Source organism: Ptychodera flava, chromosome 5 (genome assembly GCF_041260155.1).
Source record: "Ptychodera flava strain L36383 chromosome 5, AS_Pfla_20210202, whole genome shotgun sequence".
NCBI classification, from domain to species: Eukaryota; Metazoa; Hemichordata; class Enteropneusta; family Ptychoderidae; genus Ptychodera; species Ptychodera flava.
In genome coordinates this window covers 30,176,502-30,200,474 of record NC_091932.1, presented here as the reverse complement: position 1 = coordinate 30,200,474, position 23,973 = coordinate 30,176,502, and the positions used below count along the sequence as shown (strand labels likewise).

The window sequence follows — 23,973 nt, the reverse complement described above, 5'->3', positions numbered from 1 at the left end:
AAATAAATGTGAAAATACTGACAATAAGTGAGACACAGGAATATAATGTGAATGTCTAATGGATTTTACATATTCACTTTGTTACAGAGCTAAGCTATGAAATTATAGTGTTCCCCTTGTTGCATGTCGGTACTAGAGAAACAAATCACTCAATATTCCCAGACATCTGAAATTCAAAATGGCTGCCATGCCTGTACTAACTCTAAGGAGAAAAATTAAATTTTCAAGTTTTAAGATAATAAGGCCGTTAGAACTTTATTTACACCATGTGCTTCAAGATGAACCCCCACAAGGAGTAGACCAAAACAGTATTGTAAAACTTCGAGAGTTGAAATATCTGTCTCTTTATAGACACGTTATACCTTAAATAATTTATAGTGAACTGAACTGATGGGTAATGAACAACTGGTAGGACAATGATTGATAGTCATTCCACTATTCCACCAATTGTCCATTATAAATTAGTCATTGCAGAAATTTGTATCTTCAGTCATCAGTATATAGAATAAACTCACGTACAGTGTTTGGCAGGTTGAATTTGAGACATTTCACCATGAAGATTCATGGCATTTCTATCAAGATTATGTAATATATGTAGTCATCCCGTTTCCAATAAATCGGTGTCAACCTTCTGACTTGTCGATGCCTCAGTAGGACACATATTATTTTTTTCAAATTGTACCATGTGCTCCACGTAAGAGCGGTTGATAGCGTTTAGATTTTTTCAAATATTTACATGAGTATTTTTAAGTCTGATACATTATCAATTGTACTTAAATCTATGAACTCGACATTTCCATGGTTTTTTGCAAATTTTTTGATGTCATGTTAGACTGTGTTGCTCAGTGTTAAGAAGATTTTATATAAAATCATATTTGTATAAAGAAAAGTGTAAAATGTAGCATCTGTAGCTTACCATAATTTTCACAATGCTTTGTACGTTCAATGTAGGTACTCGAGTTCCGAGCCGTGAAGAGCTTGATGCAGCATTCCTGAAAGCCAGACTAGAAAGCGTTGTCAAAGACAGACCCATGCAACAAACTCCTCCAGCGTTTGTCACTGTCGCCCCAGCTCAGCTACCATGGCTTGCTAGAATGTCTGCATCCACCTCACGTGGAAGGGTCAAGGTCATTGTACCCCAGGTAAGATCAATTTAACTAGGAAGGGTCAAGGTCGTTGTACACAAGGTAAGGTCAATCCAATTAGAAAGGGTCAAGGTCATTGTACCCCAGGTAAGCTCAATTTAATTAGGAAGGGTCAAGGTCGTTGTACACAAGGTTAGGTCAATCCAATTGGAAAGGGTCAAGGTCATTGTGCGCAGGTAAGGTCAAGGTCATTGTACACATGGTAAGGTCAATCCGATTAGAAAGGGTCAAGGTCATTGTACACCAGGTGAGGTCAATTTAATTAAAAAGGGTCAAGGTCATTGTGCAGCAACTAAGGTCAAACTAATTAGGAAGGGTGAAGGCCATTGTACACCAGGCAAGGCAAAGTTAGTATTTATGGTCAAGGTCATGTATCCCGGTAAGATCAATCTAGTTATGAAGGGCCAAAGTTATTGTATTATGGGTAAAGTCAGGCTAGTTCTATTAAGAGGTTCAAGGCCATTGTATCCCCCAGTAAGTTCAAGTGAATGCTGGAAGGGTTAGCTGTTTTGATAGGCTATGGTAGGGGATTGGCACTGAAGTGTAGTATAGGGTAAGGGATAGGGGTCTTGAGTTTGGGTTTCTGGTGTTCATATGATGTCGGTGTCTATGTCTCTGACAAGTGAGAGTCAACGTCCGTGAGTTTAGGTCAGATTAGTGTTGGTCGGATCAACTAATAGTTATGGAGGGTATTAAAGGTGGGGAGAAGAGGTGACCAACAAATGCCTGTAGAATTGCATAATAAAAAGAAACTTCAGTTTTAATGTTACCTATATTTATAGAGATTTAGGTCAGGAAGCAGACAAAAATATTTTGTGTTAGTCACATTGAGGATTAGAATGATGTCAGGAATATGCTGCAAAGCAACCATATGAAGTGAAAATTTTGATAATAATATCTATGTCAAAACTGATCAAAACTTACGTATATCTGTATCAGTCATTGTAGAAACACAGAAACATAGAAAACTGCTGAAATTCCATGGTGTGAGTGAAATTAGCAGAAAACAAACGTAAGTACTTTGATCCCATTACTTGAAAACTAAAACCAGAGCAAAACATTTGTTGCAGGTATCTCTGGCAGAGGGCGTGAACGAAGCAATGAGACTGCTTTGTAACATCAATCCCAACATGAAACAACCCTTGTATGTTGTGGTCATACACGTGTCAAGACAGAGAGGAACAGAGTTCTGTGTCATTGTATCTGGTATGTATTCCATAAGTCGTCATGTTTGTGGCAGCGTAAATATCACATTGCCACAGTAAAAAAAAAGTTGCAGAACAGTTTTTCATTCCTGGATGTGCCGTTAGTGTGTTGCAAGCTGTCAAGATTTTGATACAAATACTTTATGCACGGTTTGCCTTTGGGTCACTTTATTTGGGTAAATCTTTGTCTATTTTCAAAGCAAAGTTTAGCCTCTGGAAGAAAACGTGTTATTTCCAACTGTGCTTATTTTTTTTCTGCTCTCCTTTGCCACAGAAAGACAGGCACGTGAAAAGTATAGATTTGCAACTTTTCAAAGAAATCATTTAAAGTTGAAAATCAAGCAGAGCAAGCTGTGTTGAAAATTTCCATGCAATTCTACAGAAGGGATTAAATATTTATTTTTTTGTACCCAGGACCATTACAGGCTCGTGTTCTCCTAGAATCTCACTTCTCAATCCCTGAATGCTTCAAGGAAATCAGCTACCAGATCATAACTGGTAAAATTCACCTCCTTCACACACACTTCAAGAGGAACAGTCCAGGTAAGTTGTCCATCAACGCTTCTTTGGCGTCGTTGAATATCCACCATCGGTGTCCAAGCTCAGACTTGGTGTCTGCCTGTATATAGTTGCTGGAGGCTCCCTTCCAACTAGAATCTCTGCGAGACGACGTGGTACCTACCTGCTGTCTATATGCTCTGCAATGACAACGCCAAGCCCCCCAAAGTAGATGACTATTTAATACTTCTTTTTTACCCAAATGTTCAAAATAAGCCAATAATTACACTACCTGTCAACTTTTTGGGTGATGAAAACTTCATGCTGCTTTGATTACTATATTTGAAGTAGTTAAATAGTATACGCCTCGAAAGTGAAAGACTTCAACTTTTGCTAAAACTTTCCTCAATGAAACTTTCGACTGTTCTTTTACCAAATCAGTAATAAAAATCAGGGGTCATCGTGCAAAATTTGGTACTGGAAAAACAATTACATGATATTCACCTATATTTGACATTCAAAATAGCTGCCATCTCTGTGTTAACTATGTGGGGGAAAAATAAAATTTCTGCTTTTTGAAAAACTAAGTTATACATGATGCATATGTAATAATTACATACAAGTGTATCTGAACCAACTGTTTTTTGATTTTCTTCATAGAAAATTTGGGCGATGATGTATTGCTTGATAACTATGCAGCTTCCTTGAAAGGAAACGTGTTCTTGCCATTCAACGGTGGCGTGGAGGAGAAAGTTAGGGAGGACGTAGCCGTCGGTATGAAGGCGTGTGCTGTGCCAGGTAAAACGATACTTGCTTTCCGGCATTTTAACTTGGTGGAAGAACATCAGAGAACAGGTGGTGTGTTGGATAGACATGTGCAAGGGCTAATTTCATTTTTGTTTCAAAAATAAATTTACAGATTATTGCTTGAAAGGACTGTTGTTGTAAAATTTCTCAAAAAACTGCACGACCATACACTTGAAAAGAGAAGGCTCATTATTGATTCAAGTTTATTGACATTAATCTGTCAAACAGACATGATCAAAAGACTTCTCGTCTCAGTTTTGGAGCTATACAATCTCACATGTCAAAAAGACCGAAAATATCTCTAATTTCGTTCCACATGTAACATAAGCCAGGTTCAAAATTTTCCTTCTGGAATGAAGTAAGATACAGTGTGATTGAGACACAAAAGGAACAATGCACCAAATAACGTGAATGGCATAAGGGCTTTTTATCAGACTAGTTGTGCCTCAGAGCTCTGAAATTTGAGAACCCAGATATTAGACTATCCCTTAATATCGCTAAGTACACCTGGGATCTCAGATTTCTGCTTTGTATTAAAGATACAATGGTACTACCATCAGGGATAGCCAAGTTGTCTTTTGTGTGCAATTGAACTCAAAGGAGACTATTCTAATCTGTTGGAGAAGTTTTGATGGGAATATCGAACGACTGACAATCTTAACCAGTTGACCCCAATTGCTTGTAGACAGGTCCACACTCACTGATGATAACAATGGATTTGGGGCCAAACCATTGTGATGGGAGGGTTGAACAGCCTTTCCAGCTGACTGGATTGCAGAAAGATTGTTTCAGTTGCCCATTGTATTTCATTTTTCTGTCAACTTTTGGAGTTTTTCTCACAATGCCCTATTCAGTTGCACTTTTGAGTAAAGGGACAAAGTTGCTGTGTTTTGATGTTTTTTTGTCTGTTGTGAAAAACCTTCAAGATCTCAACTGTGAGCTCGAATTATGTTGATCAGCGTTTTATGTGGATGACACAAAAACCTGCACTGAACACAGATTTACAGTTAATGAGTAAAAATATTTTATCATTGGTAAGTACTTCTTATGGATATCCAGAAATTCCAGCAGCTCTGTCATTGTTTGATTTCACTATCTACTTATCTATTTACTTTTGACAAGTAAACAGGCCAATCCCTGTAGCAGACTCTGAAGGAGAAAGATCACAAAACAGACACTAAAAAGCACAACAGACAGTATAGATTTATATAAAATTTAGTCCTGAATATATCTTGATATTCATATTGGAAAGATGGAGCTATAAAAATATCAACAACAATGTCATTATTTTGGGCCACAGTCCCAGGAGTAAATGTTTGCTTTCATACATTCAACCAGCATCATAGAACTTGAAGTATTAAAAAGACAGTGTTCTAACCTGTTCACCCCCAGTTTCCTGTAAACAGGTCCACAATTACCATTGATAACAATGGCTTTGGGCCAAACCATGGTGGTGAAAGGGCTAAACCATGTCATTGTCAGTGTTCTACCGGTATGCCGTCCGATAGGTTCATTAAGTTGTTTATCTAAAAGTCGGGAAACAAGAAAATTTTCCCCAAATTGTTCTGTGTAGTTAAAAGTCCTTTGTTCTGTGTGCAAGCACGATTGAAGGCTTTGTCTGTTGGCAACTCATTCAGCTTTATTCAAGGTTCGGACCAGCTGGTACAAGAATCACCACTTCTAGGTTTAGATGGCCATGACCCCATTAACGTCAGTCAGTTGAAAAGTGCCATTTGCATTAGTGTATGGAACTGTGACTATTGTACATGAGCACATGATATAGATGGAATTCTGCAAAAATACTGTGTCACTGAAAAGTTATGAAACAAAGGATATTCTCAGCTTATGTTTGCGTTAATTTCTCATCCACAGTGGTACATGTACAAATTGACCCTTGACCTTTCTGGAAATGGTGATTTAGAAGTATAAGCGAGTTCTTTAACGGTGAGATAAAATTATGACAAAAGTAACACCCAAAGGCATTGACTTTATTCATATATTGAGGTTTGGTTGACAATGTTAAGCTGTATGTTGTCTCTTTGTTTTTCACAGCCAACTCACCAGAAGATTTCAAACTGCACCCAGTGCAGATCGCCGTCGCAATGAAAATCCTGTCACAGGTTTGTGCCATCGCTGACTCGGATCAGATGGCCCTTGATCTCGGAAGATTCAGCAAAGTTGACCTGATGATCATCACAGCGCCCTCTCTGGTGGCACGTCAGCAAACTGTTGAAAGACTGGCACAGTCTGGTATGTCTAGGTCATTTTTATCTGCACCATATTAGAAGTGGTATAGCCGCAAACTGATGAGGTCAAATCGCCATACACAGTACACAGTGCCATAATTACAAAGCATTTGTGTTTTGTGTACGGCAATTTGATGTCATCAGTTTGTGGCTATACCACTTGTAAAATTGTACAGTGGAAAAAGTTTACTTCCTGCTGTAGGTGCAATTGTGGGTGCAATTCTTTGGTACATAGGTTAATACAAGGACAGTAAAATTTCTAAGACTTCGGTGTTCCAACAACACGTCCTTCAGCTTAGATCTGTATTTAGTGATAATATTTAGTCTGTATATCCAATCCACTTATTTGTATGTCTTGCAGGATTGCTTGTTGATCTTGGTCTGGAAGAAGTGAGCTCCATCAAAGCAGCTGAGAACCACGTGATGAGATGTGACAAGTCACCAGAAAGTCAAGCCAAGTTTGAAAACTTTGTCAAGCGAGTCAAATCCCATCCGTACACGCTGTTTGTTCTGATACAAGACCAGGCACATATTGACATCAATAGGTAGAGTAATATGTAGTTACTCTTACTGTTACTGAGTCACTTAAGATTTGCATATATCCATATAAAAGAGCAATATATGTAGTTAGTCCTGTGGTCACTGGGTTTCTGAAAATTTGCATATGTCCATATAAAGGAAACATACATCCATATATGGGATGTATGAGGCGTGTCAGCTGTGTTTACTTAAGGAATGTTCAGAACACAAGACAGTTTTGGTAACATACATTTTTCTGTGCCTGTCGCCCAAGTAAAAAATCAATTACTGGGGACTGTATATGCAAGCGAGTTGAAGCTCTGTGACTGCAAGTGGTGACATAAAGGCTCTCCTGACCAAAGCAGGTGTTATTCCTATACAAAACCTATGAAATATTTCTGCCTGCTCTGTTTGCTAATGCCAGAAACAAGACTTAGAATTCTTAATTAAATATTAATTATTCATACATCACATAATAAAATTTGAGTGGTAAAGCAAAGTTATCTTTGTTAAGAAAGATGCCACAAGGCTGATGGTATGACTGTAATGTGAAAAGACATTTCAAAGTTCCCTGTTGGCTGCACAATGTTCCAGGCTTATTATCCAATGCAGAGCTGAGTTCATCCTGGTTTAGTGAGCTGTTGCAATGAAATTTCACCATGCAATAGCGTGATTCGCGTCTACTTGTTTGTTACTTAATACGGTTGCAAGCATGTTGGACATTGATGCTTGAAATGCAGACAAATTTTTGCGTGTTGCAAATATTGCTGTTGCTTCAGCTTGTCGTCTGAGCCATAAATAGGTCTTTCAGTTTTCATGGTATCATTGGCAGTTGCTGACTAAGTTGTATTTTTGTTGTTCTTGCACGCGTAATTTCCAAACATGTAATCTAAAAATGTGGACAAAATTATTTTTGCATGTTAATAAGGGAACAATAAGGTCAATTGCTGACAGCCCTATTGCCAAGCTTTCTTTACAAGCTTTGCTCAGCAAGACCACTGAGGGCACACCAGTGTAGGTAGAGAATGTGAACTGCACAGCAAAAGGCGGACCAAGAGAATAGGAATAGTGTAGTAAATGACAAGCTTTTAGAGAGAGTATTATAAAGTTATAAAGGAACTGTGTATTTGAACATTCTTTTTAACAGACATTCCTTTGGAGCTCAGCCTTTGGGTCTAGCAGACCGGTACATCAACTGCCCTGAAATTCTCGAGTCTCCCAACGCCCTGACTTTGCAGGTGACACCCACTCCATACGTACTGCAAACCAAGAAGTCCAGACTCAGCCCACACAATGAGGTCTACATGCCAACATCAGTCAATCAGGTGTGTGGGTCAGCTTGTTGAAGTACTCAACTTTTCAAACTGATTCCAGGGGTGTCTTTGACAATTTTTACCTGAAAGAATGAATTAAAGAGATTTATCACAATCACTTGAAGACATTTAAACGTCTCAGCTTGACTTATTTTTAAAATCTCAGAGAAATTAATCATTCAGATTAAAGTAATTCTTTGTCATTTACAGATGACTAACGTTCTGCCACCTGAGAAAGTTTACTTTGGTCTTCAAGATTACATCAAGACAACTGAATGGACAGAGAGGCTCCCACTTCTACGATACGATAATGATTTTGAGCAAGCTGCAAATACGTTACTAGCAGCGTAAGTGGAATATCATGCAATAAAAATATTTAGGGGGCTTCATCACACACATATTGTCTTTAGATTGCCGTGTACCCGCAAACTACCCGCAGGTCAAACAAACACATCTGGATAAATGTGTGCATATGAATACACATAGTTCTATCTACATTCCTGTACATGCTGTTTGTACCATGGTCTTTACAAATTCCGGATTTAAAGTATTGTAAAATCAAAATGTACACAAATATACAAAGAAACCAAAGAATCCAGAAATTGAACATTTACATATAAAAATATGTTGAAACGTACATCGGTATCAATCAACTGAAACAATGGTTTGTGTGTTCATTGTGAGCAGGTACCCGCGGCTTCACAGCATGGTTATTCGTACGTATCTATTGATACGGCAGTACACAGCTGCTCTGATGTCACTCTGCGGAATCAAGGACACTAAGAAGAACAGCACTACAGAGACGTACAACATGATTAACGAGATGATCAGCGCGCCGATGCAGAACGACCAAGGCAGGGGAATCATGATCTTGCTACGTATCCCGTCACTTCAGCTGGCGCTGCTGGCTCATGAACGCTTGCGATCGGTTCGGGATAAGCTCGGCTGGCAGTACAGGTTTGACATCTTGTTGAGCTCCATGACGACCGAGTTCACCATTGATGAGCACTTTGTCTCTCGATTGCAGGTGAGTCATAATACTTCTATCTTTTTCAAGAATCAGGGACAAATGCAACCCAGCGGAAGATTTTTTGGGTCTTAAATTTTTATAGTATTTTAAAGTAGAATGCGCCGGGAGACAGGTATCCAGACTCAAACTTTCACAATTCTTTTCTGATCTACCATTTCTAGGGACTCATTTGGTGTAAGAAAATTTTCATTATTTGTATCTTTCAGTTTCATGGCACATACGGCCGTGAATATATAACTCTCGTCATTTGTACACAACCAGGGGCAATTTAGACAAACTGTTACACTTGAAGTATTTCACTCCAAATCATTCCATTCCCTGAACCAAACATTTTAAATCTTGTAAACAGAGATTTTGTCTATTGAAATTATATAATATCTCGGTGTGGTGGGTCACTGATCGACTATATAGCTTATTACAGCAAAACAAAAGCAGGTTGTCTGAAGAATTTCTATCAGTGTATATTTCTTAAAAGATGATGTTCATTTCTTTGCTAAACTAAATTAAGTAATGCATATCCCAGGGTCATGTTCACACAAAATGACAGGAAACAGGTTTCATAATTGACCATGAGCCACATGTGAAGCGTGTTTACAACTTAGCTACATGATGAAAGCCGTATGTGATGTAAATTTTCTGACCAGATGTCGTTTCACCTTCTTACCAACCAGAGCTGGCAGGGTGCCGATAAGAGCTGGCAACCCAAGACTTATGAAGACCTGAATGACCTGCCGTGTATCATGATTTTGTCTGGTCAGCACACTGCTGGAGAAACCTGGCCAAAGTAAGTAGCCTTCTCACCTACTGGTACACTGTATGGTAATAACAAGCTGTTCAATGCAAGTTCTACCACCTGCAGTGCATTGATTAGGTGTTGAATCGTCGGCAATATCTCTCTTTGACCATACTGACTTATCTTGTAGTCAAAGTGCACTGTATGTGGCTGTCTGACATTCTAGTGTTCCTTGTAGACTCTCATAACACCAAAATCCAAATACTATGGTAGTTGTATTTCCCATTGGCAATGTGTGTGTCACAATTTGTCACAAGGGTGTTGAATCTGCAATAATTTTTCTTCTGATGACCCAAATCTAGGTCATTGTCGAAGGAGTCTAGAGTTCTGAAAGAATATTCTTGTTGCGTATCTGTTGGTAGAGGAGTGGACGGATACATGTGGAACTTGTGGATTTGACCGCATGTTGAAATTTACATGTGAATGGGGTGCAGTGGTTTAATACAGATTGAGGATGAGGTTTTTCTCATAAAAACTTTATTTTTTTTTCTTTTTTGACAAGGTCACTACGATACTCTGATCTGCGTCTGGTGAACACTGGAGCCCTTGACAGAACCACTGTGGAGCAAGAAATTGGTCTGGTGTGTCAATATATAGATGTTGGAAGCATCCACGAATCAGTTACGGTGTGCGAACTGAGTGAAGAAGAAGACAGCGATACTGATGACAATGATGGAGATGAGAGTGAGGCTGACCCGATCATACCACCGGTACCACCGGCTCTTCCTTTGCACGGACCACCAGCCTTAGAGCCAATAAACAAAACGCCATCATTAGACGGGCAAAGTCAACGCACTTTGAGAGAGCCTCTCTTCTCTTCTCCATCAGGTGAGTTGTGCAATTGAATAGGGTTGATCACAATTTCAGGTCCGGACAAGTTCTGTTGTTGTATGCGCGGTTGTTGTTGCAGCTTGTAGTCTTAGCCATGAATTCATACGAATTAGTGTGACTTTTAGTGGCCATTTAACTCTAGCAGGTTTTATTTTTGTTATTTATGTGAAAATGGCAGACATATATTTATTTATGCATATTAATGAGAGAAAAAAATAATGTCATTTGCCTTTGTATGCAAATGTTGTCACAGCCTCACTTTGTCCTCCAGTATGCTGTCTTAGTTACAATGGTTTGCATTGAGTCATTGGCAATATGGGAACTGAACATACTTAGTCTAAATATCTGTCCCTGAGGTGTATTCTATCTTAAAGTGGCATTATTAATATTTTTTACCCCATTTTCCCCTGTATATCATGGCAATAACAGACACAGTAAAGAAACCTCCATCTTCTGATCAAACCATTGGAATGCTGCTACAGTCCCATACGAGCAAAGCTACAGATCATGAATCAGCCAAGAGAATGCCATCACCAGTGGTGGATGCTATGGACGGCGTTCAGATGTCGTCAACTGACAAGTCATCGGACAGCGAGGAGAAGAACGGTTTCTCTGACGATCCTCCTCCCATGCTGAAAATCGATTGGGAAATAGGCGGTGTCGATGAGGAAGATGAGGAGGAGGACGTATCTGATACCACTGTGGAAGCAGCGCCGTTAAAAACCATGCCACCTGTCATTCTTGTCTCGCAGACTGCCTTCAACGTACTGAAACCGGACACCCATCACTCGATGGACCGACTGATGTATCTGAATCTCCCCGCCAGCCGCGACTCGGTCTGGGTGTCGTCCCTGCGTCCCACAATGCAAAGCAACATGACCAATGAGGTGAAGAGCATGTTCTACAGACAGTGGACGGAGCCCAAGAATTATCACTATGACTATGAGAGGAAAATAGACAATTCGTCACAACTGCACCACCTGCCTCGCAGATTACTGCTTTGCGGCCCTCACCAGGTAAATTATTTCAAGTTCATCTGTGAAATTAATATCATTAAATATATATATTTTTTGTTTTGTGGAGTCAAAGAAGTGCTCCAAGTAGCTACTGTATATAGAATTTATTTGTCTCCATAGAGTTAATATAGGGCCATTCTGAATTTCAAACATAGGTAAATTTATGGTAGTTTGTTTCACGTGGTACCAAACTTTGCATGTTGACCATTAATTCTGAAAGAAGAGTGTCTTTCATAGTTTCCTTGAAGAAAGTTCGAGCAAAAGTGTAAAACTTGATGTTATAAAGGCATGTATTACATTAAAGGGAAGAGGTTGTCAGAACTGGGCTTGAAGGTTGTATGGGATCAATATGACCAATGTAAACACTGTATCCAGGGTATCTTTGGGATTGATAAGAGTTAAAACATGTTTGTCATAATGTATATCGTAAAGTTTAAATGTTGGCGCTGTGTTGACGTGATGTATCTGATATTGTGCATGGATTACATGGTTTGTAAACAAGAAAGTCATACTGTCCCCATACAGGTGCAGTTCTGACGACCCCCTGGCCTTTAACCCTTTCACCCCCAGTTCCCTGTGTACAGGTCCAACTTTACCATAGAAAACAATGGATTTGGGAAAAACCATGGTGGTGAAAGGGTTAATATATGTTATACATGTGCATTATGCCGATGGGCATTGTGTGGAGTCCTTTGACAAAGGTGAAAGAATAAGCCAAAAAGTCTTTCTATTTGCCACTCTGCTCTGACTAAAAATTCTTGTCACAGGTCGGGAAGACTGGGGCATTCCTGCACTTTGCCAGAGTGCTTTCCCGGATGTTGATCCGTCTCCAGGAAGTTGAGGTCTACGATGAGGAGGAGGTTAACATGGAGGGGTCGTCCAGCATCTTACAGCCACCACAGAGTCCCACGGCCAAGTGGCCAGACTTTGAGCTGATCAGTCAGATGCCATTTGATGCAGCCATTCATCAAAGAAAACTGATACTATGCAGTCCGATATGTGGCACCAATATGAAACCGAGAGGGGGGGTTTTTTTTAGGTGACATTGGTATATGTATATATATCAAAGAGAGGTATTCTGTTGAGGCAGTCTCATTTGCATGCCTGTCTGTATGTGTGTATGTTTAGAGTTTGGGTGCTGAAATTTTTTCAACTGTTTACTGTGTTACATTCTGTACTTGATGCATCAAGCTCTTTACTCCCATATGATGACACTTTTTAGTGTTTTGATAGTGATAAAGTGTGTACGTGTCAATTTTTAGGGCCTGTTTCTCTCTCTTTTATTTAAAACATCTTCTCTATCAGCATCAACTAGGCTGATAGCTTTCAAATTTGGTTTGTACCTGTCTCTGGATGCCTTCATTTAGGCTTTAATTATGGTGTAATTTATGCATGTATATATTTTTAGCGCCAAGTTTCGGACTTTTTGGTCAAAACATCATCTTCTCTGAAATCGCTTTTAGGACAGCTTTCAAATTTGAAAGGTCAAACTTGTATCACATACAACTGAATGGGAGCACAGTATCACTGATACTCCTTTTAATGTGTCTTTGTTTCATGCTATCTCCGTTGCAGGTGACGATGAGAAAATAGAGAGACCAACCACATCCATGATGATGTCACAATACAGTGCACATAATGCATTCCATCACTGTGAACAGTGTCAACATTACAAAGACATTCCAGTCGCAGAGGTAATAACCAACACTGAGGGCGCTCTTCAACAAAAAGGTTGCTGTGTCCTTTGCAAATTTCTACAGGAGATCTTACTTTGAAGTAGGAATGATATATTGTGATAAATTACTCTTTCATGTCAAAACTTCTGTATGTACAGGCAACTTTTCGGGGTGTTTCCAGAAAGTCAGTGAATATGTGTTGAAGAAATAATTAAAAAGGCTGTGAAACAGATATTGTATTCTTTGAACTTTTTCTTGATATTTTCCAATATTTTCAATGCACAATATTGGACTATAAAACCGCAAAAGATCGTGCAGTCTGATTTACACAAAATGGTATACTTTACATATTTTCCATGACATGGTCATAATTTTGTTTATAAGGCTCAACAAGCAAGGACTCACCGTTTCACATTTACATCCGCCATGTATGGTGAAGACCTGGAAATGCAATTCGTCATCCCACCACAACAAGAGAAACACTTCGTATTCAACCACAGCACAGGCCAGCTTGAAAGCATGCTACTGCCCGTCATAAACGAAAAGGTCAGTCACAAGGTGAATGATTTCAAATACATCAAGACTCCATTTTCACCTTTAACCTCTGACCTGAAGTGATAATCTGCACGTTGTTTCTGCGATGTTCATGGGTGATTTGCATGAAAGTCAAGGAAAAAAAAACGCCCCCACTGGCCAAGTTGTAATCTGGTCGTAAAATTGCCCTCTCATATATCCATTTGGCTGTTTGCATCGCTGATCCAACAAATCCATTAATTATGTTAATTTTATTCATTTATGCAAAGTATATTGATAACTTTTGCTACAGTGTGTAAAACCTAAGAATAGCAATTGTAAAATGCGCATATTCATGTACCTTTGATGATGCACTATAATTTGTAACTGCCAAAAGATGAGAACTTTTTGGTTTATGTTTTGTTAACCTCTCGAAAATCATCCGACACTATCATGCAGGGTCCCAATGCCATCAAGACGCCAATCTTTACACCAACAAGTGGACGTCATGAACATGGTCTGATCAACTTGTTCCATGCAGTGGGCGGCGCCAAGCACCTTCACATCCTGGTCGTCAAACAGAGTGAAATGGTATTGTACAAGAAGCAGTGGCCCAACCACATCTTACTGGTCTTGCCAGCCGTGGCCAATGACAATGGAATTGGTGAGTGTGTACTATGTGATCACTATGAAAATTCATTGCATATGGCCAAGAAAAATAAAAAATTTGTTTCTCATCCTCGCCGGCGTCATTTCAGACCCACTGCGTCAACCTTTTGTTCTGCTCATGAGAAAATGAAAGGAAAAAAAAATAAGCGCAAAAATATGCGACAATAGAATATAACACAGTGCTGTATAAAACACAACTGTAAACAAAATAACTGACACTAACATTCCATTCAGAACTGTACACATATGTACCAGTTATATTACGCTGTCAAAACTGCATTGCTGCACTGAAAGTCAAACCACAGAACTGTTGCTATACACAATTACTAAAGCAACACTTTAATATGTGCATTTATCTCTGCATGTATTCCTACATTGTTTTCATGGTTTTTGCACGTTCTTGTTGGTTGAAGAACAAAAAAAAATTGAGAAGAAAAAAAACGTGTCACCGCATCATTTTTGCAATATGTCTAGGCCTAACACAAAACAAGTGTATTGAAATGTAACTTGTGGTTCTATACACTATGCTATGCACTGTAGGTTATGTACTTGTGCTATGCACACTGGTCTGTGTGCATCGCACTGTTTGCTATGCATGATATTCTATGCACTTTCTACTCCATGTACATCTCACCATACTCTACAAAACTGAAATATGTAAAAAAAATACATAACAAACTTATGGAAGATAAATCCCAGTAAATTTATCTTTTAAATATCGTGAATGCAAAGTTGATGGAGAAAGCAAAATGACAAAAACTTTGAAACAAATTGCGATGACATATTAAACAATTCAACCTTTCATTACAGGGGCTGCTCGATTCTTCATCAAAGAGCTGGCCTTCCATAACTTGGAATTGGAACGCAGCAGACAGCAGGAGCTAGGAGTACGCAGACAAGACGTCTGGCCCTTCATTCTCATGTTAGATGATTCTTGTGTGATGTGGCACTGTCATGATTCTGGCAAAATAGAAGATGGGTAAGCCATAGATCTACATGATTGCATTTCATTACAACGTTGATGTAGTTGATGGTGCCTTTTATTTGAACTTTTGAACTTTAGCAGCAACTTCCGGAATATTGTGAAAGTTTGTGAGTCCGTATATATCTGTCCCCAAGGCACGTTCTACCTCCACTATTTCCTTGGATGGCGTAGCTATCTATTGACACATTTTTGAGACTCTGGAATCGTGATTTCTTGGGCTGCAACATCAGAAAAAAATGTCTGAATACTTTAAAGCATGTCTCATAAATTCAAAGTTCAGCAGTTCTTTCATTCCTACTGAGATTTTTGTGTTTTCCCCATCTGACAGCAAAGACACACTGGTGACACTGAAACAGGTCCTTGAACACATCGAGTCAACACCCAAGCTGTCCAATTTTGCCATGTTTGGAATCCGACAGTGGACAAGTAAGAACTCCATGGACACATTACAGCAGAACTTCTCACGATGTCACCTTCACAACATGGTCTTCATCAATGTGAATCTCACCAAGAATGTACAGTATGATCAGAATAGGTGAGTCTATAAAAAAATGTAAATTTTATCATTTTTTGTTAACAAAAATGAGATGCTTCATTAAGGGTTATGTTGTGATGGGTGTATAACATGATATGAACTACCGTAGACCTAGATGTAAATAGGTATACCAGTGTCAATGTAAAGGGTGAGAGAGAGAGAGAGAGAGAGAGAGAGAGAGAGAGAGAGAGGGGGGGGAGGGAGCACACACTGGTTGGGGGCATGGAGGTGTTCACATGAGTTTTGTCTTACTACTATTTTTACAACCAATTGAACGCGGTCCTTATTGATTTTACAAACCAGTGTTAATTTTTATACTCTAAAATTCATGTCAGAGGTTCAGACATGTACAGGGGTTTACTGTGTTTGCATATGATGAACTTTGGACAGGTTGTTTGAACTCTGACCCGATCGTCGATTTCAGGTACTTCTGTGAGGACGTGGATTTCAACATGAGAATCAACAGCTGCGGCTTTGTGGTCTGTCGCTTCAACCAGTTCTCAGTTATGAAAAAGCACATTAGCGTCGGCGGCCAGAGGGAGTTCCCCATCCAGCCCAAGTCTGGCACAACTCCAGAGGGACTCTCACCGCAGCACTTTGTCTGCGCTCCAGATAGTGAAGACATGACGGCCTTGTTGGGTACACCACAGTATCTGCTTGAGAAATACTTGGCATGTGTCAGTGCTGAGAAGCTCTTCCCACTTGCTGCCAATTATCCACAGTATCCTGTACTTGTAGTGGACCATTACATCAATCTGGGTCCATCTATCACAGGTAAAGTTGAACAAGTTCCACAGTATCCAACATCCAAGAAAGGATTCTTAGAAAAAATGGATTCCCAATGAAGAAATCATAACACAAACTCTATCACTTGCCAACCGTCCGTCATCAATATCACAAAAAATCCTTTTAACATTTATGTCAATTTCAAAGAGGTATTGTTGAAATTGTATTCTGATTCTGATGGTGCAGTTAGTATGGTGGTTCAGGAGCGCCCTCACAGTTCATTTGTTATTGGGTTTTGCTTCCAAAGAGTGGTATAAATATGTTTAATAAAGTCAATCAAAGTAAATGATATAAAAATTTTTTACTCATTTTAACCATATCAATATCATTTTCTTGTTTCCTTTGTAGTTCATTACGCCAGCTCCAAACCACATTCCAGCAACTTAAATGATAGTAGCCTGCGATTCAGTGGACTTCTATTGTACATGGTAGACTCGTTTGTCATGGCCGATTTCATCAAGCAGTTCAAGTTCGTATCTGGTGAGTAGTGTCTTTTGCAAATCCTGCATAGTTGTTGTATTGTATTGTATTGTACTCATATTTATCTGTACCATCCATATCACTCCCATATATGTAATACAGAATCAACCACATAGTTACATCGTGTACACAGTAACAAAAAAATAACGTTTCAGATGTCCCTGTTGTTTCACTTGTGATATCCTTCACTAAGCCCTGTACCAATAAATGTCATATGGTAAACTTTCTCGTGTCAAAATGAACATGCTTTAAAGGTATACAGTCACTTGTAATCTAAATATGCCCGTATATGGTCAAAGGGGCGTTCCTTGGTATTCAAAATGCCCATGTGAGGGTGCTGTTTTTAAAAAGCGGCCACCCGCTTAAAATCTATGATTGGTTAGATTTACTCTTTCCATGGTAACTGTGGCAAAATTGGAACAGGTGACAGTATACCTTTAAGCCTTTGGTTTGTTAAGGTAGTACACACCTCAAAATAGGTCAAACCCAAAATTCGAATGGACCGAGGTACAAACAAACCCACGTGTGCAAATGCGCATGTACATATGCATTAGTACACATGTTGGCTTGTTTGTACCGCAGTCATGTGATCTCTTGGGTATGCTGAGTCTGTAGAATGTATCACATCCTTCTTATTCCGGAATATAGTAGAGCCATTGCTCAAACTTTTCATAAGGGAACTTCGGACCATTCCTTTCAATATTGAGAATAAAAATCAGGTGAACACCATACAAAATTTGGCATGAGAGCGAAAATTACTTACATTTACAATTGCTTTAAATTCAAAATTGCAGTTATCCCGGTGTTAATTCTATGGAGAAAAATTAAATTTTTGATTTTCACAAAAATAAGCTGGTGAAAACTTTATTTACAATGTGAGCTTTGAAATGAATCCCCCACAAGTGGGTAGACCAAAGGTACTGAAAAAGTTTGAGAGTTCCATTATCTGTTTCCGAGGTGCATTCCACCTTAATTTGCATAAAGGAAGTACATTTCACACAAAATACACCAAAGTCCATCTAGGCACAAAACAAACACGATATATTGACTGCATCCCCACACAATGGTGACTGCTTCTTTCATAATTTGTTGTTTTGTTTTTTCCGCCAGGTGCTAAATTGTGCCTTATCAGTCCAGACAGAAACACGCTACGACGACAAGTTGTCCGTTTAGAGCTGGAAGACCAGTGGCGCTTCAGACTCCGGGACGAGTTCCAGACCGCCAACAGCGCCGAGGATAAACCCTTGTTCCTGTTGACTGGGACTCATGTGGAGTAAAGACAATACAAACAGCCTAATATAGTCGAGATGTTAGAAGTGTGCTTAGAAAGTCATCGTCAATTTCTTTGTAGAATAGACAGCGAGTAGACAGATATAGCATTGACAACATTGGACCTTTAAAACTGAAGTGTAATACCCACAGTTGTTCCCCCACGCTTGATTCAAGAAAGGGACTCATATTTCAGAAAACTATGCTTTTCTATCTACAATGGAAAACAAATTTTATGCAGGTGGTTAGTGCTAAAAATGCACTTCGGATATCAGAAAGGGGGAAATTCTGATATGAAAAGCTGAATCCCTTACCCCTTGGTTGGGTTGAAAAAATAAACCAAATTTTTATGTTTGAATGAAATAGGGCACAGAGGGGGGTTTGGACGTCAGAACGTTGATATTTACAAGCAGTCGAAGCTGAAAAGTTGACAAAAAGAGTACATTTTGAAATTTTTATCCTGAGAGATTGTCTGTGTTGTTTTTTCTGTTTTTGTAAAGCTTGTAACCCTTCATGGTTAGTCCCATTGTATTTTAACAACCCCCTTTTAGACTGCCCAGGGTGTCAGTCAGGTTTCTTATTAAAAAAGTGCCTAATCTGAAATTCTGAAGATGATGTAAGAATAGAAAAAAAAAGTTTTTGGCAAAGCCAAGTTCTCTGTCTTTGCTGAGAAAGCTGAGACAATCCTTTTATAGAAAAGAAACCCTAAATCGTGTTATGCACAGGTAAATTTCATTAATCCACGTGTGACCAATTTGTGTACTCTTCAAGCTAAAAGTAATCATAGCTCGTGCTCAATATGGTATTTTTTTCCCCTCGACCCATAAACCACTCCCTGACCGGTCCAAAGTAGATAAATAGGGCATTATTATCAGTCATGTTCAAAATTATTCTTTTACTCTTCAATTACTCTCAGTAGCTTCACGCGAGTCTGTAGGTAGTGAGCAAAACTTGTGCTGACTAAGGGGCCCTGGACTAATTAATAACTCATCAGCAGGACAAAAGAAAGTCTTTGCATGTACTGGGGCAGGGTGCAGCTCTAGTTTGATTATTGAGCATAAAATTGCAAAAACTACCGTATAAATCTGCATAAGGGCCCATTGTGTGTGAGTCTCATTCATCGTACATTTATCATTGCAATGTTGATTCTCTTTTCATATTTGGGGAACCTTAAAAGGGCCTTTTCATATTTGTCTGACATCAAATTTGATGACATATTTTGAACAGTGTATTGCGTGTCACGTTTTTATGTCCTTTTCGATGACAACGAAACTGATCACATTTGAACATGTCGGGGCAGGGTCTGGATAAGTGCCCAACCCCAGTATCTGAAGAAAGTTACATGCTACGGACCCGTACGCAGATAAATACGGTATATTGCCATGGTTACCAGCACTATGTACATTTGTGACACTCGATCACCATTCGCATTTCGTTTTGAAATGTTTATCGTTCAAAAACTTGCCAACATTTTCAACTCTCAACAACCTATATCAAACTAACGTTTATTGGAAAAGGTTCAAGTACAAAAACAGAGTATTTCGCTTGTCATGTATGTGTTCAAATAGTCCATGGTCCCCAACACAGTCCACTATGCTTAGGGTTAGGACATATTAAGATTCCTCTTGTCAGGATGTGCATGATGTACGTTTCCGATGAATGGTTTTTTTTTCTGGCTGTTCTTATAATCTCAGCCGCACTCGTGTTTTAGAAGACATATATGCAATTGGCACATGACATGTCGCTATGGAATTTTGAATGACCCTTGACTTTACTGAGATGATGCAAGGCTAATGATGTCATGTGACTCTGGTGCACATCATTCCACATCCATCAAATAATAGGTGTCTCCTAACTGTAAGGTTGAAGGACGGTGGGATTAATGTCAAGGGGGTGATAAATTCTTAAAGAATGAACCAGTTCTCAGAAAAACAAAACCCAGATTCCAATTGTTGGAAAGTGATCATTAGCAAAAAACGCCTGTACTCAGTCCATCATATACAAGTGTGAAATTCCATAAAGTGTTGAGTTGAAATTTTCACATATTCACAAGTTTATGCATCCAGTTTAACTTGTTGACCCTCCCTGCAAACAGGTACAAACTCACCATTGATAACAATAGGTTTGGGCCAAACCATTTTGGTGAAAGGGTTAAAAGTAAAGATGATGATTTCCCACCAGAAGGATATCAGCTTATTTCATACAACAGACGAATCCATGATCCATACATACAGCAATAACAGCAGTGTAAATTGCCTGTGCTCAGTAAAGGCGGTATGTAAAAAATGCCTAATTATGCTTCTACAAAAGGAGATATCCTTGGCAACCCCCAGGTTTTTATCCAAATTTGCATAAACACATTTCACATATAAATCTCAAGTCAAACTTGATTTGAAGACGCAAACATGAATATTTCACAGCTACTTTGTCGTTTAGTGGAGACTTTACCAAACTTTACAGGACTTTTATTCTCATTCTCACAACAGCGTACATTACATGTAATTTCCTTAAATCTTTCACCCTATATCCCAGTGTGTAGTGGTCTACCTTTCCCACTGAAAAAAGATAGGAGTGGGCTAAACCATAATGGGAGAAAGGTATGAATTGGGACTGAACGAAAGTAGTTGTCAATACACAGTCGCATGGAAATGTCATGAAATATTTCAAACAAGCATTTGTGCTCTTTACAGTGTCAGTGAATAGTAGCTGTTTTCTTGATTAGTTTATCAAGTCAAATCCCAGGACAAGTCGGAAACAACTTCAAAAGGTTTGAAGAATTAATACATCATGTTATGTATCACGAATATTAATATGTATAAAATACTTCGCTAATCAGCTGTGGAATTGAAATTTTCCAAAGTGTATAAGCAGATAAAATGAATCATTTTCATGTTTGATTTCCTTGTCTGTTTAACCATACATAATCAAGAGATTTGCTTGGAAATTCAAATTTGAATCAATTCTGCAAAGTTTCAGTAGAGAGGATACCCAGAATCCTTCTCATCGCTCTCGAAAGAAAATGTGTCGCAAACTCTCAATATTTTTGGAAAGTATGGCTCACATAGACAGCTCAAATACAGAAAAGCATTAACACGTAGATTTTAGCAATGTTGAAACTTTCATAGAATACTAGTACAAAACATGGAAAATATTGTCACATCTTAGATGTCAGTTGTTGCATGTTCCAAAAGCGTCCGTTTTAAGAAAAATGGCTGCGGCTACAGACATAGTTTCACATACCACATTTTTAGGAATCCTACCGTCTACCCTTTGTTCTGCATTTGGTTGAACCTAAAATCATTAGGACTGCTCCAAAGTTCAACACTTTGAGGGTTGGAAAAGCTTTCATGTGGTGTAAAACCTACTAAGTGTAGTGTGGAAATTTGAAATTTTGTGTCATTGATAGGAAACATAAGGATACCCATTAGAGTCAAATTTTCATGGAACTAGGTGGCCTAAAAGGACACAGAGGTGTAGGGATTTCATTTGAATTTCAAAATCTATCATGGTACCTTTTTTTAATGAGAGCAAACATTTTCAATTTTACGGTGTCAAAATTTGATGTCTTGATTTCATAGCCTATTTTGTCATGGTTTCTTTTTTTATAGTAGATAGCAACCTCGGCCAGAATTCTTTTTGCCCCACATATTTGTAAGTTTTTTATCTGCAGAAGAATGACAGAAAGTTTTATTCATGGCAAGATGGCAGGCATGGTGATACCCACGATATTAAGATGTAGTTGACCACACCACATTAGATAGTAGCTCTGTACCAAAATGCACGCACCTTTTGAGGAAGTTTGGTATTTCAGATGCAGTCGAAAATGAAGATACTTCAACCAATCAGAAATTAGGTTGTTGCCGTCACTCATGTTTTCTGCAAAAGTATCTTTATGTCGAGGGCTTTCATTGGCTGACGGCTGCAAGTACATTTATCAGTATTCAGTATTACGCAAAGTAGATGCATAACTGGTGTCAAGTGCTGTTAGCATAGTGACCTGTTCCTTTTAGGTTATAATGGAATATTTACAAAGTTAAATTGCAATGCTAATGACAAAAAAAGAGTACAAAAATTTCCTGCAAATTAATATTTTTATTTTTACTAATTTGTACCAAGTATCTGTGTATTAGTAATATGGGGTTTGTAGAAAATAAAATTTCAACCAATAATTTATGGTGCATTATATGTTTGGTGTTGTTGTGTTGAGACATAATCGAGGCATTTTGAGACATTTCATTCTTTTATCTAGCAGCCTGGTAAAAGGACAGATCTAGTCTCACAATGATACTCGAGAGATCAAATGCTGCTTAAGGTAGAACGCACCTCGGGGACAGACATTCGTACTCTCAAACTTTTACAATTCTCTTCTGATATACCACATGTGGGGGTTCATTTTAAAGCTCTTGGTGAAAGAAAACTTTTCATCGGCTTAGTTTTTCGAAATTCGAAAATTTTTATTTTTCTCTATAGAGTTTACACAGGGATGGCGGCCATTTTGAATTTCTGATATCGGTAAATCTTAGGTAATTTGTTTCTCTAGTACCAAAATTTGCACGGTGACCCCCTATTTTTATTCTTGATTTTGAAAGAAAATGATTGAAAGATTCCTTGAGGAAAGTAAGAGCAAAAGTTGAAGTCTTTCACTTTCGAGGTGCATACTACCTTAACATGTGAATGCATATTATAAAACCACCACGGCATCCCATCTCATCACCTGTGAATCTTCTAGTACTTAAAGCCCCAATAGCTGCGAAATCGTAAAACCCAATCTCAAAATATCCTCGGTTTTCCAAGAGTTTTCTTTGAATAAGACCCAGCAAAGACTGAAAAAATATATAGCACTGTCATAAGTGTCAAAAGTGGCATGTAAATTCAAACGTTGTAACATTTTAGATTTCCAACCGTTTATAAACTAATATGGCAGAGAAAACCAAGATTATAACAACAAAATGTTGGCTATCATATGTTGTGCATTCAAGTAAATGGCATCATGCTTGTTTCTGGTGTGATTGTGATGTGTATGTGCAGGAAATGCTGTGTTTTCAGTGCGGTAAAACGTGTAGGCATTGTCCAAATCAGCGGGCAGTGATACGGTACTTCTATACACATCCTTTATTTAGCACTTTGATACTCGAACCAAGTTAACTTGTGGTTTGAAAATAAAATCATGAAAATAATGCACAAAACTTGCTGCAGCTATTTGGGCTTCACAATGGATTCACGTAGCAAATCTGTTTCTGTTCAACTCGTATGAAGAAATATATATGCTGATATGACAAAAGATGACACCATTTGACTGATGATCACCCTTCTGGCATGAAACTTTCTAGAGTGACAAAAGTTTCATGATGACAATATGACTGGCATCACATGAGCAATGTTTCACTCCACGAGAGGAACCCCCCCCCCCCCCACTTGATCATTTGTACATTGTATGGGTGAAGGAGATAAGTGAATACAGAAAGTGATATACACTCCTCACCAGTATCCTAGGGTGTTGTTAGGGTTAGAGATATTCTCTTGTATCAGTGTTGACATTAAGGCAACAATGTGACATTATTTGCTGTCTGATATACTTTGAGTCTTTATGAAAACTCTGTTTAATTGAAAGACTTAAACTTTTTTCAGTTTCCTAAATGAAACTTTCAACCATTTTC

The 23,973-nt window shown here is 38.6% G+C and overlaps 1 protein-coding gene across 1 annotated transcript in view; it reads left to right on the top strand.

Annotated features, from left to right (window-relative positions):
- Positions 1-22,494, top strand: part of LOC139133641 (GREB1-like protein) — a 63,446-nt gene extending 40,952 nt beyond the window's left edge. The window contains exons 10-30 of the mRNA XM_070700391.1: positions 952-1,142; positions 2,216-2,351; positions 2,765-2,893; positions 3,509-3,646; positions 5,708-5,905; positions 6,263-6,446; positions 7,568-7,745; positions 7,944-8,080; positions 8,421-8,760; positions 9,435-9,547; positions 10,059-10,384; positions 10,817-11,403; positions 12,171-12,442; positions 12,926-13,097; positions 13,464-13,625; positions 14,052-14,256; positions 15,072-15,240; positions 15,575-15,781; positions 16,206-16,555; positions 16,916-17,047; positions 18,158-22,494. Coding sequence (XP_070556492.1) covers positions 952-1,142; positions 2,216-2,351; positions 2,765-2,893; positions 3,509-3,646; positions 5,708-5,905; positions 6,263-6,446; positions 7,568-7,745; positions 7,944-8,080; positions 8,421-8,760; positions 9,435-9,547; positions 10,059-10,384; positions 10,817-11,403; positions 12,171-12,442; positions 12,926-13,097; positions 13,464-13,625; positions 14,052-14,256; positions 15,072-15,240; positions 15,575-15,781; positions 16,206-16,555; positions 16,916-17,047; positions 18,158-18,324 — 4,493 coding nt within the window. The 3' untranslated portion in view covers positions 18,325-22,494. The remainder of the gene's footprint in view (positions 1-951; positions 1,143-2,215; positions 2,352-2,764; positions 2,894-3,508; positions 3,647-5,707; positions 5,906-6,262; positions 6,447-7,567; positions 7,746-7,943; positions 8,081-8,420; positions 8,761-9,434; positions 9,548-10,058; positions 10,385-10,816; positions 11,404-12,170; positions 12,443-12,925; positions 13,098-13,463; positions 13,626-14,051; positions 14,257-15,071; positions 15,241-15,574; positions 15,782-16,205; positions 16,556-16,915; positions 17,048-18,157) is intronic.
- The last annotated feature ends 1,479 nt before the right edge of the window (positions 22,495-23,973 follow it).